The 17,701-nt window shown below is 38.1% G+C and overlaps 1 protein-coding gene across 3 annotated transcripts in view; it reads left to right on the top strand.

Moving 5' to 3' along the window:
- l3mbtl3 (L3MBTL histone methyl-lysine binding protein 3) overlaps window positions 1-17,701 on the top strand; it is an 84,815-nt gene that overhangs the window by 39,945 nt on the left and 27,169 nt on the right. For all 3 annotated transcript variants that reach the window (XM_089118304.1, XM_089118302.1, XM_089118305.1), the window contains one exon: window positions 7,627-7,741. In XM_089118304.1, coding sequence (XP_088974430.1) covers window positions 7,627-7,741 — 115 coding nt within the window. The remainder of the gene's footprint in view (window positions 1-7,626; window positions 7,742-17,701) is intronic.

The raw sequence follows: 17,701 nt of genomic DNA, 5'->3' as shown, positions 1-17,701 counted from the left end.
TCTCAATGCTTGGGTCACTTTGTCTACACTCTTTAGACAGTGTGTTACGGATCTATGAGGGAGGATTCGCATGCAGGAATGAGTCAGGGGTTTATTTGAAAGACAGGGACGTCACTCTGTCGGCCAAAACGCGGAAGTGAATTAGCATTTTAGCACTCCGGGTTCCCTCGCTCTAAAGCCTATGGGAATTTTGAATGGGTTTTTGCTAAATGGCCTGAAATAAGGTCTCTAAATATATTCACGTTTTGATCTATGATATAAAACACAGTTATAACCTGCTTGTGTTTTTAAATCTTTATTGTGTCTGATTGTGTTTTTTAAATACTTTATATAGGCTTCAAAATGTATACATTTTGGATTAACTTGTCAAGATTATCTTGATAGACAAAACGTGTAAGGGTCACAACCCTTTGTTGAACACGGATCTTATTTTTTATGATTTTTGGTTTGAGTCTATGAGGAAAATGCATTGAGGGAACCCATGCTGGTTTATTATTAACCCTCTGAATATTGGAGGTAGCCTGGTTAAAACCAGAACATTCTCAAGTGTAACTAACTTATGGTCTGGCAAAGGTCATCGTCCGCCAACGGACGTCGCGGGTAGACCTGAAACCAATCAGAGCGATGAAGGAGATGACATATGCAGAGCGGTGTTGTTCTTTGCTCGGCTTTTAACAAAAAGGAAACGTTCAAATCGCCTAAAACAGACGCGTTGGCTGATTCGAACGAGTGATGTTTGACGACGGCGTCCATCTTTGTAATGTAGGCTTCAAAATCCCAGCGCTGTTGTCATCGTGTAAAGCCCGCCCCAACGCTTCTGATTGGTGCCGCGATTTCGACGGATCTTTGCCAGACCAACTTTCAGAGCAAATCTGAATTTGAAACAAGCACATGGACAACACAAACTAACACAGAGACATCTGTTCAAGCACAGCACAAACGTACAGGCGAAACTCGTGAATATGGTGCAGAAGTTCAGTAACTCAACTTAAAAGGTGAAACTGATATATTATACAGACTCACTACATGCAAAGTGAGATATTTCAAGCCTTTATTTGTTATAATTGTGATGATTATGGCTTACAGCTCATGAAAACCCCAAATGCAAAATTAGAATATTGTGAAAAGGAATATTTTCATATCTCCAAGCCATAATCATCTTAATTATGACAAATAAAGGCGGCTTGAAACAAACACAGACAACATCAGTCTATGTGGGAGAAACAGTGGATCATTGCTTTGACACAACACACATTCAGTGACAACATCCTTCAAATTACACCACCAAAACTCGCTGAACCTACAGGCCAGTTTTATACTGTAACGTGAACATGGGTCACACAACACACTGCAGTGAATTACAAACCGTAGAGAGTAGAGCCAGACCGATATATCGGCAGACCGATATTATCGGCCGATATTAGGCATTTTCCAAACTATTGGTGTCGGGAGTTATAATGGACGATAAATGAATATTTCAAAAATATAAATATAAACGGACGAAACACGCTTGAACCATGTCATGAGTGTTGGAGTTGCGTAGTTTGTCCACCAGAGGGCGCTCTACACCGTTCCTGTCGGCAACACTCGTTGAGTTGGTCACGAGACATACATCGCTTGAATAACAATTAAAAGATCATCCCCATCAGTTCTCTTAACTCAAATAAGCATGACAACATTTGTGACTATCGTGTCCAGTTTCAAATAAATAAATAAAATATCGGCCGATATATCGGAATATCGGATTTTAAAACCCAAAAATATTAGTATCGGTATCGGCCTTCAAAATCCTTTATCGGTCGGGCTCTAGTAGAGAGTAGGGCTGTCAAAATGGCTGAAAAGATGCATTCAAATTTCTGTCTTAAATATTTGCAAAATTCGATTTATATGATATTCGCATTCTGAAGGCAATACTTATTGTCAAAGGGAAAAAGTACTGTATTGTCTCCTATGCAGTGTTGGGTGAGTTACTCTAAAAAAGTAGCTAATTACTAGTTGCTAATTACCTCTTCAACAGTGTAATTAGATTACTGTACTAAATACTCTCTCTAAAAAGTATTTCATTACTTTTAATTACTTTCAAAATCCCATATCAATCTCAACCAGCTGAATAATACAAGAATAGACATGAATCTGTTTTAATTCTTTCAAATAAATACTATAAAATGCATGAATTATTCTTAAACTGACCAAGGTGGAGAAGGTTACATTATAAAGACATACTTTTTAACATCAGACAAACCCCACTATTGTTTTATGTCTGATCTCAAGACATTTCACACTTTTTTCATACATATTTTACAATAATTCATACGAATTTGTACGAGTGCGGTCGTAATATTTAGACACCTCATAAAATGCATACGAATCGCTGTGAGATCGGATCGATCTATACACAGTATTTACCTCAATTACATCAGAAGTAACTGTAATTAAATTACAGTAATCCCTTACTTTACATTTTCAAGGGAAAAGTAGTTAAATTACAGTAACTAATTACTTAGTAATTAGTTCCACCCAACACTGCTCCTATGGCAACAAGAGGGCGCAAGCGAGCGCGATAAGCAAATATAAACCAAATCAAGCATCGCACCTTTTATTGAAATGAAATGACATTCACTTTTTAAAGTGCATTAACTTTTAAAACGATTGTTCTTAAATAAATGATCATTTCCTTAATGTGCTTGCAAGGAAAATGAGGTTACAGAAGTGCATAAAACTGTGTCAGTGACCCGAGAAAACACATGAGAAACACTCCTCTTCTACTCACTACATCTACAGATCGTTGGTCAAAAACAGCAGACTGGATCTGAGTGAGTGTGTGTGTCATCGCCCCATTTTTGCCTCTCCTGTGAAGCTTTGCTCCATGTAGAAACAACAGAAGAGCTGAAAATGCTCTTCATGCACATGAATGCATGTGATATGTGTAAGATTCCTCCACTTTTCACTCATCACTTCTCTGCTATCAGAGGCGGTGATAAAAGTGTCAATTCAGCACGTTCACGACAGCATGCAATTTGATTCACAACACTGAAAAATCACCCAACTGGTGTATTTTTATGAAAGCTACTTTTCACAGCAGCTGCTTCAAATTTAAAACAAACGTAAATTATAGAGTCATTCATTATAAACGCGCCACGCCTGACTACTGCTGTGAAGGAAATACAGCATACAAATACCCTCTTATACCCTCTAATCCAAATACGTTTTGCGTGCTTGCCGTTAAGATATTTTGCTTTGGATATAAAAAAATAAATAAATATGGTAATTTATTGATAAACCAGCAGAACTGCAGTGTTTTTCTCAGTGTTCGGAGCAAGGCCGAGAACAATCCAGCACTTTTTACTCCGGGTGAGCCACAAAGCCGCTTGAAGGCGTTCATTTTTAATGAGAGTTGACTCTGGGAGTTGGTTTGAGGCTACATGAGCGGCCGAGCGATACGGCAAAGTTGAACCCTGTCTAATGTGCCCGATGATGCAGATGATGAGTACAGATAGCTATCAGCAACCTAACAGCCCCCATGAAGCCAAGAAGTGCGATTTGAGCCATTATGTATCCACTGTATTATAATATTATATGTATTAGCCGATATTTATGTTGTAGTCAGTGTTGGGTGTAACTAATTTCTAAGTAATTAGTTACTGTAATTTAATTACATTTCCCTTGAAAATGTAAAGTAAGGGATTACTGTAATTTAATTGCAGTTACTTCTGATGTAATTGAGGTAAATACTGTGTATGGATCAATCCGATCTCACAGCGATTCGTATGCATTTTATGAGGTGTCTAAATATTACGACCGCACTCGTACAAATTCGTATGAATTAGTCGTCTTGTAAAATATGTATGAAAATAGTGTGAAAAGTCATGAGATCAGACATAAAACAATAGTAGGGTTTGTCTGATGTTAAAAAGTATGTTTTTATAATGTAACCTTCTCCTTGGTCAGTTTAAGGATAATTCATGCAATTTTATAGTATTTATTTGAAATAATTAAAACAGATTCATGTCTATCTTTGTATTATTCAGCTGGTTGAGATTGATATGGGATTTTGAAAGTAATGAAATACTCTTTAGAGAGAGTAATTAGTACAGTAATCTAATTACACTGTTGAAGAGGGAATTAGTAACTAGTAATTAATTACTTTTTTAGAGTAACTTACCCAACACTGGTTGTAGTTAAGCGAATAACACATCACAAATTGTCTCTAGTGGTGCTTTTAGTGTAACTTACACAAATTCTGAACATCATTTAATTAAGTGCAATGCAAATCAATAATTATTATGGATATACTTTTAACTTAACATTAGGATAATACTTATTACACATTTGCATCAATTTTTTACTCAAAACTGTATAACATTAAAAGCTGGATTTTTTTTAACTATATAGACAAAACTTGAACTAAACCTAAGGTGAAAACAGAAAATATATCAAATAAAATCGAATTCAAAATATTAACAAGAACTATAATGGTATCTCAATGATACTACAACAAAACTGGTGTGAACAAAGCCCGAGGGAAGCGAGATGTGGTTAGAGATATTGATATGTTCAAATTGATTTAGTCATGTGGAAATAGACGCATGCAAACTGAATAACAGAGCGAGCGATAAGAAGGATGCAAACAAACGGTCACGCAGGGAATTAAAATAGCCAGTCTGGTCCGGATGCCCACATAATGACCGTCAGCTGTGCTGTGTTTTATCAGTCCTGGACACAAGCTGCTGCTCTTTTCTTCTTTGTCTTGATGGCTCACTACTCTTTAAAATCCCCTGCCAGCAGTCTGCTCTCTGCCAACGCTTCTGAGTCCAGTTCACGTCGACGTCTCTGGGGATCTGCTTCGCGATATGAAGATAATCTCCTCACGGGACAGTGAAATGCTACTAGCCAAGCTGTTCCTGTTTTCATCTCACGTACCTCAGGGTGTTTTTTGTACCTTATACAACAATCGGGTCTTTATTTATCCCCACACATCTGTAGTGACATTCAGGCAATGTCAGCAGGGAAAGACAGCGTGAGTTAAGGGCACGACGTTGACAGCTCATGTGAAGATCAAACCTGCCATCAGTTACAGTAATAACCTGCCTTAACCACTATACCACACTCTCTCACACACACTCAGATCAAAGCTTGGGCACTTTAGGGGGGAGTTTAACCACAGAAACCATCACACAAGAAGACTCGCAGGTAACGCTTTAAATTACAGCCCTTAAAGTACTTTTACAGCGTAGTAATAGTGTACCTATAACATACTTATTTTAAGTTTGGGGAATAAAGGGGTAACAACCAGGAGAATTAAAAAAATATATTCATACTGTAAGTATTTAGTCTACTATTTATGACAATCTTACATTTGGGAGCAATTTAGCAAGAAAATACCCTTTTGAAATAATGGTGAACCAGTACATACTGTATAGGGGTGCATTTGTAACGTAATCTTTCTAACAAAAGTGGGTAACAATAATAGATTAATAATAAAGTATTCATTCGTTTGAGCTCTTTGTAAATTAAAAAAGCCAAACTTTACATCCTTAAAAAAAGAGAGAGAAACCCGGAAGAACATTGCAGTTAATTCGTCCCAAAATTGGTCTCAAAACAGTTGTGTGTGTGTGTGTGTGTGTGTGTGTGTGTGTGTGTGTGTGTGTGTGTGTGTGTGTGTGGACAATCCCAGAAGATGTGAGGAGCAGTTTCATCAGGGCACCACAGAAAGAACAACGTGTGTAACACTTTATTTGAAGGGGTGTGCATAAGACTGACACGACAGTGTCATAAACATGACATAACACCTGTCATGAACATGAAGGAGTCTTTATGAATGTTTATGACTGTTGTTATTAAGTGTCATTCTGTAAATTATGACACTTTTAATGCAAAGTTGACATTGTTTAAAATGTCTTTGTTATGACAACTTGACATTAACCGAGAAATCATAACTAGTCCAACGTGTTCCACTTTACTTGAGGTAAGGGGAAATATTAATGACACTGTTGTTAAAGCATTTGACCGTGTAATAACCCTTAATGACATCTTTATAACTAGTACAATGTGTTCCACTTTACTTGAGGACAAGTGAAATATTCATGACACAGTTATAATGGTGTCATGACGGCCAAAGTTAAAACTAACCATAACATATGACAGGGTAATGTAATGTTAACACAAAACTAAATAACACAAAGCTTTTTTTTTTTTTGATCAAATTTTTATTTATTTTTCTTTAGAGAGCAATACAACAGGTATATACAAGCCACAGAAATAGAATAGAGATATATGTACATACACATATATAATATCTATATACAGACACATGCACACACACACCTATATATATATATATATATATATATATATATATACAAACATTTGCGTACATACCTATACATAAGTATATATAATGAAGCATATAATTAGCTAAATAACTTCTTTAAGTTTGATAATTAGACCCGTTATGACATATTTGTGACAGGTTGACAGGTTATAACTTCTTGGTAAATTTAATGTCAAGTTGTCATAACAAAGACATTTTAAACAATGTCAACTTTGCATTAAAAGTGTCATAATTTACCGAATGACACTTAATGACAACAGTCATAAACATTCATAAAGACTCCTTCATGTTCATGACAGGTGTTATGTCATGTTTATGACACTGTTATGTCAGTCTTATGCACACCCCTTCAAATAAAGTGCTATCCAAAAGTGCACTAAAAAAAACAAAAACTATTGCAACTTTTGCTTAAATATTGGGGAAAGATTTTCTTGTTTCATATGTGGTGCTTGTTGTTACCCCCTTGTTCCATGTAGTTACAGGTTACACAATCTTATATCACTGACTCAGAAATCTTTATAGCCTATACACAGTATGGATTGGTACACAATTATTACAAAAAGGTACGCAGTCTATGTTCTCGCTAAATTGCTCCCAAATGTAAGTTTGTTGTATCTTAATAGTCTAATAAGAATCCCTTAGTTCTATAATACTTGCAGTATAAATATATATTTTTATTCACCTTTATTCCCCAAACTTTACACCTTATACTTACACGTAAGTGCGTTATAGGTACACTATAATTACCGATAGTTGCTCTGTAAATTCCTCTTAATTACACAGTACTTTCCGGGCTGTAATCTAAAGGGTTACCGACTTGCATTTTCAGTGTTTTTGCTCTAAGAAATTTTAAGAATAAGAATTATTAAATCAAATATATCACTGAAAACAGTAGTCTGGCCAGGATATTGTCGTTTAAAAAGTGAAGTCGCAGCCCTTGACTGATGTTGATGTTGTCATGTTGTGTTTTGTTCTGATGCTCCGCCCTCCACCGATCTACCAATCACGGAGTCAGTAGTGTTGCATCCTAGTTACCACACCTGCAGATATAAACATGTCGGATAAAAAGTAATTTGAGTCATTTGAATTTAAAAGTAATTTGAAAGTGATTGCAGTACCAGTTTTGGCCACAATCTTACATAGAGCTCCTTTAAAACATTTTGTTTCAAGGATGTTTAGATATTTTTACTGGAAAGCGAGACAAAATACAAATTAAGACATTGTTGTTGTTATTATTATTTGCATTGTAAAAGAGTAGTGAACCTATCAGAGTGACCTGCGTTCCTCTCTTGCAGATCCATTTTGATGGCTGGACAGATGAGTACGATTACTGGATCGATGCCGATAGCCCAGACATTCATCCTGCCGGCTGGTGCGCCAAAACCGGACATCCCCTGCAGCCTCCAATCAGTGAGTACATGTTACACAGCCATCAGAGAAGCTGCAATACTATGAGGCCGTGATGCGACAAGCAATTCAAAATTTAAAAATCAATCAGAAATCACAGCCAATCAGAAGAGCGTGTGGGCGGAGTCTCTCTGCAAGAGCACTGCACTCTCAACCAAATCAATCAGAAATCACAGCCAATCAGAAGAGTGTGTGGGCGGAGTCTCTCTGCAAGAGCACTGCACTCTCAACCAAATCAATCAGAAATCACAGCCAATCAGAAGAGTGTGTGGGCGGAGTCTCTCTGCAAGAGCACTGCGCTCACAACCAAATCAATCAGAAATTACAGCCAATCAGAAGAGAGTGTGGGCGGAGTCTCTCTGCAAGAGCACTCCACTCTCAACCAAATCAATCAGAAATCACAGCCAATCAGAAGAGTGTGTGGGCGGAGTCTCTCTGCAAGAGCACTGCGCTCACAACCAAATCAATCAGAAATTACAGCCAATCAGAAGAGAGTGTGGGCGGAGTCTCTCTGCAAGAGCACTGCACTCTCAACCAAATCAATCAGAAATCACAGCCAATCAGAAGAGAGTGTGGGCGGAGTCTCTCTGCAAGAGCACTGCGCTCACAACCAAATCAATCAGAAATTACAGCCAATCAGAAGAGAGTGTGGGCGGAGTCTCTCTGCAAGAGCACTGCACTCTCAACCAAATCAATCAGAAATCACAGCCAATCAGAAGAGTGTGTGGGCGGAGTCTCTCTGCAAGAGCACTGCACTCTCAACCAAATCAATCAGAAATCACAGCCAATCAGAAGAGCGTGTGGGCGGAGTCTCTCTGCAAGAGCACTGCACTCACAACCAAATCAAATTAATCAATCAGAAATCACAGCCAATCAGAAGAGTGTGTGGGTGGAGTCTCTCTGCAAGGGCACTGCACTCTCAACCAAATCAATCAGAAATCACAGCCAATCAGAAGAGCGTGTGGGCGGAGTCTCTCTGCAAGAGCACTGCACTCTCAACCAAATCAATCAGAAATCACAGCCAATCAGAAGAGTGTGTGGGTGGAGTCTCTCTGCAAGAGCACTGCACTCTCAACCAAATCAATCAGAAATCACAGCCAATCAGAAGAGTGTGTGGGCGGAGTCTCTCTGCAAGAGCACTGCACTCTCAACCAAATCAATCAGAAATCACAGCCAATCAGAAGAGTGTGTGGGCGGAGTCTCTCTGCAAGAGCACTGCGCTCACAACCAAATCAATCAGAAATTACAGCCAATCAGAAGAGAGTGTGGGCGGAGTCTCTCTGCAAGAGCACTGCACTCTCAACCAAATCAATCAGAAATCACAGCCAATCAGAAGAGTGTGTGGGCGGAGTCACTCTGCAAGAGCACTGCGCTCACAACCAAATCAATCAGAAATTACAGCCAATCAGAAGAGAGTGTGGGCGGAGTCTCTCTGCAAGAGCACTGCACTCTCAACCAAATCAATCAGAAATCACAGCCAATCAGAAGAGAGTGTGGGCGGAGTCTCTCTGCAAGAGCACTGCGCTCACAACCAAATCAATCAGAAATTACAGCCAATCAGAAGAGAGTGTGGGCGGAGTCTCTCTGCAAGAGCACTGCACTCTCAACCAAATCAATCAGAAATCACAGCCAATCAGAAGAGAGTGTGGGCGGAGTCTCTCTGCAAGAGCACTGCACTCTCATCCAAATCAATCAGAAATCACAGCCAATCAGAAGAGCGTGTGGGCGGAGTCTCTCTGCAAGAGCACTGCACTCACAACCAAATCAAATTAATCAATCAATCAGAAATCACAGCCAATCAGAAGAGTGTGTGGGTGGAGTCTCTCTGCAAGGGCACTGCACTCTCAACCAAATCAATCAGAAATCACAGCCAATCAGAAGAGCGTGTGGGCGGAGTCTCTCTGCAAGAGCACTGCACTCTCAACCAAATCAATCAGAAATCACAGCCAATCAGAAGAGTGTGTGGGTGGAGTCTCTCTGCAAGAGCACTGCACTCTCAACCAAATCAATCAGAAATCACAGCCAATCAGAAGAGTGTGTGGGCGGAGTCTCTCTGCAAGAGCACTGCACTCTCAACCAAATCAATCAGAAATCACAGCCAATCAGAAGAGTGTGTGGGCGGAGTCTCTCTGCAAGAGCACTGCACTCTCAACCAAATCAATCAGAAATCACAGCCAATCAGAAGAGAGTGTGGGCGGAGTCTCTCTGCAAGAGCACTGCGCTCACAACCAAATCAATCAGAAATTACAGCCAATCAGAAGAGAGTGTGGGCGGAGTCTCTCTGCAAGAGCACTGCACTCTCAACCAAATCAATCAGAAATCACAGCCAATCAGAAGAGAGTGTGGGCGGAGTCTCTCTGCAAGAGCACTGCACTCTCATCCAAATCAATCAGAAATCACAGCCAATCAGAAGAGCGTGTGGGCGGAGTCTCTCTGCAAGAGCACTGCACTCACAACCAAATCAAATTAATCAATCAGAAATCACAGCCAATCAGAAGAGTGTGTGGGTGGAGTCTCTCTGCAAGGGCACTGCACTCTCAACCAAATCAATCAGAAATCACAGCCAATCAGAAGAGCGTGTGGGCGGAGTCTCTCTGCAAGAGCACTGCACTCTCAACCAAATCAATCAGAAATCACAGCCAATCAGAAGAGTGTGTGGGTGGAGTCTCTCTGCAAGAGCACTGCACTCTCAACCAAATCAATCAGAAATCACAGCCAATCAGAAGAGTGTGTGGGCGGAGTCTCTCTGCAAGAGCACTGCACTCTCAACCAAATCAATCAGAAATCACAGCCAATCAGAAGAGTGTGTGGGCGGAGTCTCTCTGCAAGAGCACTGCACTCTCAACCAAATCAATCAGAAATCACAGCCAATCAGAAGAGAGTGTGGGCGGAGTCTCTCTGCAAGAGCACTGCACTCTCAACCAAATCAATCAGAAATCACAGCTAAAAATACACACTGAGTGACTGAGACAATCTTTGTCTCTGAATACACTTGTTTGTTCGCAGTTTCAATGCTTATTTTTCCTTTCATTTATTTCAAATATTCATTTCAATTCACACATAATTGTGTAGCGCTTTTCACTATACATATTGTTTCAAAGCAGCTTTACAGACAATACATGTCTACATTACAATTTAGAGTGAGGACGTGAATTATCTATTGTCACTGTGAGTACAGATATGAAGGTCATGCAAAATTATAAACTCTTTTAATTCTTAAATTATTATTGTATGTCGTTGTTCAAGCCGTGACATCTCAGAAATGGAAAGCGTTTCTGAAAGAGAGTCTTTAATAGATAATCTAAAAGGCAAACACAGATACTGCAACAACACGTACACATAGACGACACCGGACACTGACAACTGAAACAGAGCACCTCAAATACACTGGCAAACAAGGACATTACACACACCTGGATGACATCAGTAACCATAGTAACAAATGAGGTATTCGTGAACCGTGAACACAGACTAAGTATATATTTAATTCAATACTGCAAATATCAATAAAATAGTTGCGTCTAAAAGTGGACAATGTATTAGTGTTTATATGTACTTATTATATAACATCTGACTTCATTGTGCCTCTCATTGGCAATTCACTATTTGTGTGAAGTATGGAGATGGTGCCTAATTAATGTGTTCCCAATGGGTCTCTGACGAGCTTCAGTGTCCTAAAAGTGCTCTTCCCTCAGTATTTCTTTCAAATAATCAACAACAACAAAAGATAACCCGGCCTGGGTTATTTGCATTGTATGGATGATGCAGGGCAAATGTTTGGCTATTTTACAACTGTTCAGGTAATAGCCACCCTGACAGACCCTCTACACTTGTTTAAAGGACAATTGTTTCCCAGAGTGATGGAAAAGTAATTATGTGGATATAACGAGGGATGGAGGTCTTCCTCTCCTGTCTGTATCTTCTGTTAGCTCCAGAGGTTGATGGGAAAATGCTGTTGAACAATAAGCTTTTCAGTCAGTTAGTCTGGCTGATAATCGTCTTCTCATTCTCGTTCCCCTCCTCTGTGTCCATGGAAACGGACCGGAGGAATGTTTAGAAATCAGAAACTGGCATCAGGATGTGACCGACTTATTGAGAGAGAGAGAGAGAGAGAAACAAAATGAGTGTGAAAAGAGAGAGAAAAACCAGTGAAAGACAATATATTCATATAAGTCTATATATCAGATTGGGTATGTCTATATATTCTTTAAATATCCATATCTGAGTCTTTATGCATTCTACATACATTTATATGTACTGTATTAATACCTAGTATGATTTGGTTTTATCTCAACTTTTCATTAAATCGTATTAGGGTAAAAATATTTTGGTTATTGCAGTGAATGATGCCACAACCTCTTAATTTGCATACAAATGTGGAGAAATAATTTTACACATAAATATTGTAATAGTGTTCTTGGTTGAGATTGTTTGTTTTAATGATGGAATTTATTTGTATCTTTGTCTGGGGGAAGGGTAAAATAATTAAAATAAAGTAATAAAAGATGACCTTCATATAACAAAAAAAAAAAAATAATAATAATAATAAAATAACTCCTGTGCCCAAAGTTGAAGAATATTCGTTCGGTGGGTATTCGATTTGAAAATGTTACATTCGAATATTCAGGTTTTTTTGTTGTTGTTGTTGTTTTTTTGGCACACCTGGCATCCCACTCTACACGGTTCTCATTCGCGATTGAATATGTTTTACACTATAAAATCTAGTGAAATATAATACTTATAGCTTCATTATAGCTACTTAATAAATATATTTGCGGAACAGCGGAGTGTGTGGCGTTGTGGAAAATAGAATAATAGAAACAAAATGTATTATCCTTTTTACTCGTTATTATCAATCTAAATTAATCTACAGCGAGACTTTGAGATTTTACTGGGACAATTTTGTTTTTCTTTATTTAAATTTCGTTTTCTATATTCAAGTTATTCGTTTTTTTAGTATTATTGTTTTTATTTATTTAAATGTGTTTTTTTTTTTTTTTATTTAAATTTATTTTTATTTAAATTTAGTTTTTATTTATTTAAATCTAACATACTCTGTCAGTGAGAAGACTATACATTATAAAAAGTATTGGTTAAGTTAACAGAACTGTGTGTGTGTGTTTTGTTCTCGTGTGAGACACGCCGCTTCCCGCTCGCGCTGTTCTGTGGTTTATTAAAAGTTGATTAATTCTGAACATGTCGCATCTCGCCTGTCTATCTATATTGCACCAAATACGACAGTGCACTTCCTTGTGAAGTCGTTTGTATGAACTGTTCTCTAAATAATCAAAATGCAAACAGACAGACGGATATATAGAGATTCCGAAGCTTTGAATATTCGATGTTCATTACTACCGAAAATTCGAAGCTCAAAAAATGGTATTCGGACCAGCCCTAATACTGTATCCATATTTCATTTAATTTTATTAGGGGTTCAAGCTTGTATCGCTGAAAACCTGCTGTAATTGTCTGAAATTTCCTTGGATCAGGATTCTCACCTAAAAGTGATCAGGCATACCAAAGCGTAAGTCATATAGACTTTTAACTTTGCGGTTCTTTCACTGTCTACACCGTCACCGAGACTCGTCCCGATCGGCCTGAGGGGGGCGCTGCTGAGGTCAAAGGTCTGAAACTGCTCAAGTGTCTTATATCGTTAGAATCCTTGGCTCAGTTTCGATTGCTGATTTTCGAATATTTTGGATTTTGTAAAATATCTACTTTTGCGAACTAGTTCTAGGTTTTTGTCCTGATAAAAACCAAACCAGTGCAAAGCAAGATTTTTTACATCTTTTTTTTCTTTCTCCCAACTCTGCTGCTTCTCCTTGTTCGACTTGCTGTATGTTTACATCAATGAAGCTATCAACGCTTACAGAGGAGAGCTCAAACACACGAAGCACGACAGATAATGAAGCAGGACGCCATCTGAAAAAAACATCTCTATCCTAAAAACGGAGAAGCCAACAGATAAAGAAAAGTGGAGCAGCGTTTTATGTAGGGGAGAGCGGGGCACGACCTAACGCGTTTTGGTTTTGGCTCAATTCATTAAAAAATAATTAGGTTAGATTCATAATTTTTTTACACAAGCAACATACACATCTCTGCTACAAATGAGCACTTAAAGTTTTTTTCATAGGACCTACCATTTTCGTACAGTTGGACTGAAAGTGACAGAAGTGCAAATGTTACAACTTAATTAATAACAGACAGGGGGGTTAGTTGTACTTGTAACACACATAATTCAGTACAATTTTATTTGTATAGTTTGATATTGTTTGTGCATCTGTATAGGTAGATATCCATACATCCATCCCTCATCCAATCATCCTTCTATTGTGGATCAATATCATGGATAGAGACGTAGAAAAGGGCTGCACAGTTAAATAATAATAAATAAAATGATTAAATATTGTAATTGCAATTAAATTAGATTTGTGTGTGGCAGCTGCATGTACAATTATTATAATTAATAATAATAATAACAGTAATAATAATACAAATGAGCTTAAAATAACAATTTAAAGGGTTTATTGCATTAAAATAAATAAACAAGTTATCATTCATTGTAAACTAAATTTTAAACATTTTAAATTCCAACATTGTTTGTGAAAGTCTAACAAAGTTAAATATATACTCAAACCTGAAAAGTTGTGTAGCTCCGTTTTCATTTGATTATCATTGTACACTTGGCGGCTTGTTTGTAACACTGTGTTACGACTAACCCCGCTGTGTATTACATATTTTAAGCCTAGCTAACAGTCGCTATAGGAATTGCTGACATTTTTCAAAACGGTGTTATGTTTGAGCCAACAAGACAGTGATTAAGGCAATATAAAGTTAGATTTGGAAGCGTATACACCCAACTCAGAAACCGAAAAAATTTACTTTCATGTTGTCAAAACACTCTTTGTCAAGTATCTTCACGAAATATTATCAAAACTTTTCCAAATTCATGGGAGACCGTCTTCTGGCAGCGAGAGAAAAATATCGTAAGCACAACCTGCTTGATCCTGACGAACTATGTAAACGGTCCGTGTTACATTTAACCCCGCGTTAGGTTGTGCCCCGCGCTCCCCTACCTCAACCACTACACAGGAAAATCTACATATGAAGAGTTCAGATGCAAAAGCCTCTAAGTGCCATTTAAAATTTTCTTCTAAAATGATCATTTTTTATCAAGCTTGTATATTTAAGTTCAGTGATTTCACTTAAATGGCAATGAAGATTACCTATTAATTTTCATTTAAGTGAAATTACTGAACTTAAATATACAAGCTTGATAAAAATGGTCATTTTAGAAGAAGATTTTAGAGGCATTGCATCTGAACTCTTCATATGGTCCCACTCTACAGAGTGTTAAACAGTCCCTCCAGGATTTCACGATTTTTTTTTGTGATTTTTGCGATCAAAATGACTGATTTTGTGGTGGTAATTTCCAAAAATTTGTGAAAAAATTTGCGATTTGTATATAACATTTACCATAATAGTATTCAGTCCTTCCAGAAAAACGCAGAGATTTTTTGTGATTGTTGCGGGCAAAAATTGATTGATTAGCCTGCTCGGCCCGTTTTCTTTAAAAATGCGATGGAATATGCGGGATATTTATGCAATTTTATGCGATGAAATTGCAGGAATTTGCAAAAATTGAGAGAACTTGCAAAAATTGCGGTTTGATGAAAAAGATTTCTCTTTTTCAGTGATTCCCCCAACATCCTGTTCTCACTAGGCTAATGGAAGAGTCATTTCTTATTACTTCCTTTGATAAGCAAGCATACTACATCATAGAAAGTGCTTGGAATATTTAATTTCTCATCTTGTTTTATTTCAGACTATAACGAGTGTAAATAAGGTGTGGCCCCTTTAAGAGCTGCGCGCTCCCTGTTGAACTGTGTGCGCCTCAAACACCCCATGTGTGCGCCTAATTTCTGTTTGATGCTACTTCTTTTATCTTATGTTGTTTATTAAGTAACGATGTGACGGTAGAACGTGTGACACACTGACTGTTATACGAGTTCGATTTGTGAGATGTCAATCCCCTCCGTGAGTCTGTCTGGCGTCGCTTAATTGCGTCACTTCATAACGTTCCCATGGAAACAGGGGGAAATGGCTGCTCTTGTGTGAAGCAAACGCAACATTTTTTAACTTTCTACTAAAATACACGTGACTTTTTTTTGCAACGAAAATGCGAGGATTATGAAATTATGCAAACCCCGCATATTTTGCAAGGAAATCGGCAATTTATGCGGCGAAAGTGCGGCGTATTTGAAAAAATGCGGCCCCCGCATAAATATGCAGACTTTGGCTGATTTTGCATTGAATTCAGCGATCGCATAATCGTGTTTTTCTGGAGGGACTGGTTAAAGTTACTCTGAAGCAGTGTTAAAGTTAATGAGATGATTAAGTGATGATGGAGTATTAGTGATGAACACCTGCTGTTAACAAGCAGAATCAGGAAAGAAAAACACGAGAACCACGACTGACTTTTAGTCACAGCCTTAGATTAAAGGGTTAGTTCACCCAAAAATGAAAATTCTGTCAGTATTTACTCACCCTCATGTTGTTCCAACCCCGTAAGACCTTCGTTCATCTTCACAACACAAATTAAGATATTTAAGATATTAAGATCGCTCCTGCATACAGTCCATAGGCTTCTCGAGGGAATGACTTGAAGGCCTCGAAAAGTCATTAAAGACATCGTTAAAATAGTCCAAGTGACTACAGGGGCTCAATCTTAAGTTTATCAAATGACGAGAACACTTTTGTGTGCAAAAAACAACAAAAATAACGACTTTAATTCAACTATTGGTTTATTTCTCCCTCTGCGCGAGTCAGGTTACTAGTTTAATAGCGTAAGCTTCTGTTATTGTACGTCACACACATGACCAGCGACCAGTGAGCCTACATGTGACGTAGCTTTACGCAATCACACTAGGTTAACTGACTACAGGCTCATGGAGAAGGAAGTGAATAGTTGAAATAAAGTCGTTATTTTTGTTTGTTTTTGCGCACAAAAGTGTTCTCGTCGTTTGATAAAGTTAAGATTGAGCCCCTGTAGTCACTTGGACTATTTTAACGATGTCTTTAATGACTTTTCGATGCCAGCAAGAGTCATTCCCTCAAGAAGCCTATGGACTGTATGCAGGAGCGATCTTAATATCTTAAATATCTTAATTTGTGTTGTGAAGATGAACGAAGGTCTTACGGGGTTGAACAACGTGAGGGTGAGAGAAATACTGACAGAATTTTCATTTTTGGGTGAACTAACCCTTTAAATCAGATGAAGATAAAAAGAAGACATTACATCTGTGAAGATCTCAGCAGAGGAGGATTAAACACCTCAAACTGCATTACCAGATTCATGTATTACTAACCAGGGGTGCGTTTCCCGTACAACGACGTAGTTCGCTGCTTCACTTCACTGTTTCCCGAAACCCACTGTCGCAAAGTATTGTTCAACCACGTTGGTTTCGCACGTTGAGTAATAACTACTTTTAATGAAACTGTTTGAGATCCAATTAACGCTAGATTTGTTTTATATAAATTACAGACATGTCATCTGAGGACTATTTCTAATTGTTCTCAGTTGTTTTGCTTTATTAGCAGACTCAATATTTGACTCGTAGAGCACGTTCGCACACGCGCACTCTTCAAACACGTTACTTCAAATCTTTTGACAAACTAAAAGACGTAAATTACATTTGTGTGTATTCTAAATAAAAGGCACCGGTTCTACTAAATGTCAGCTTACTTATTTTGCTCAAGATAACGATTTATTACCTCCAAATGTCGTGAAATATAGAAACGATGCCTGTAACCACAGGTCCAGAGCTCTCGTTCAAACCACACAACTTTGCGATGCTGTTTGCGAATGTTCGTTGGAACGATGGTTTCGGGAAACACCGATTCGTTAAACTATGCTGATAACGACGGGACTTGCGACCATAGTTGGCTAACGATGCTTTCGGG

This window comes from Pimephales promelas, chromosome 13, assembly GCF_988280905.1.
Source record: "Pimephales promelas chromosome 13, fPimPro1.hap1.1, whole genome shotgun sequence".
NCBI classification, from domain to species: domain Eukaryota; kingdom Metazoa; phylum Chordata; class Actinopteri; order Cypriniformes; family Leuciscidae; genus Pimephales; species Pimephales promelas.
This window is presented reverse-complemented; position numbering and strand designations above follow the sequence as displayed.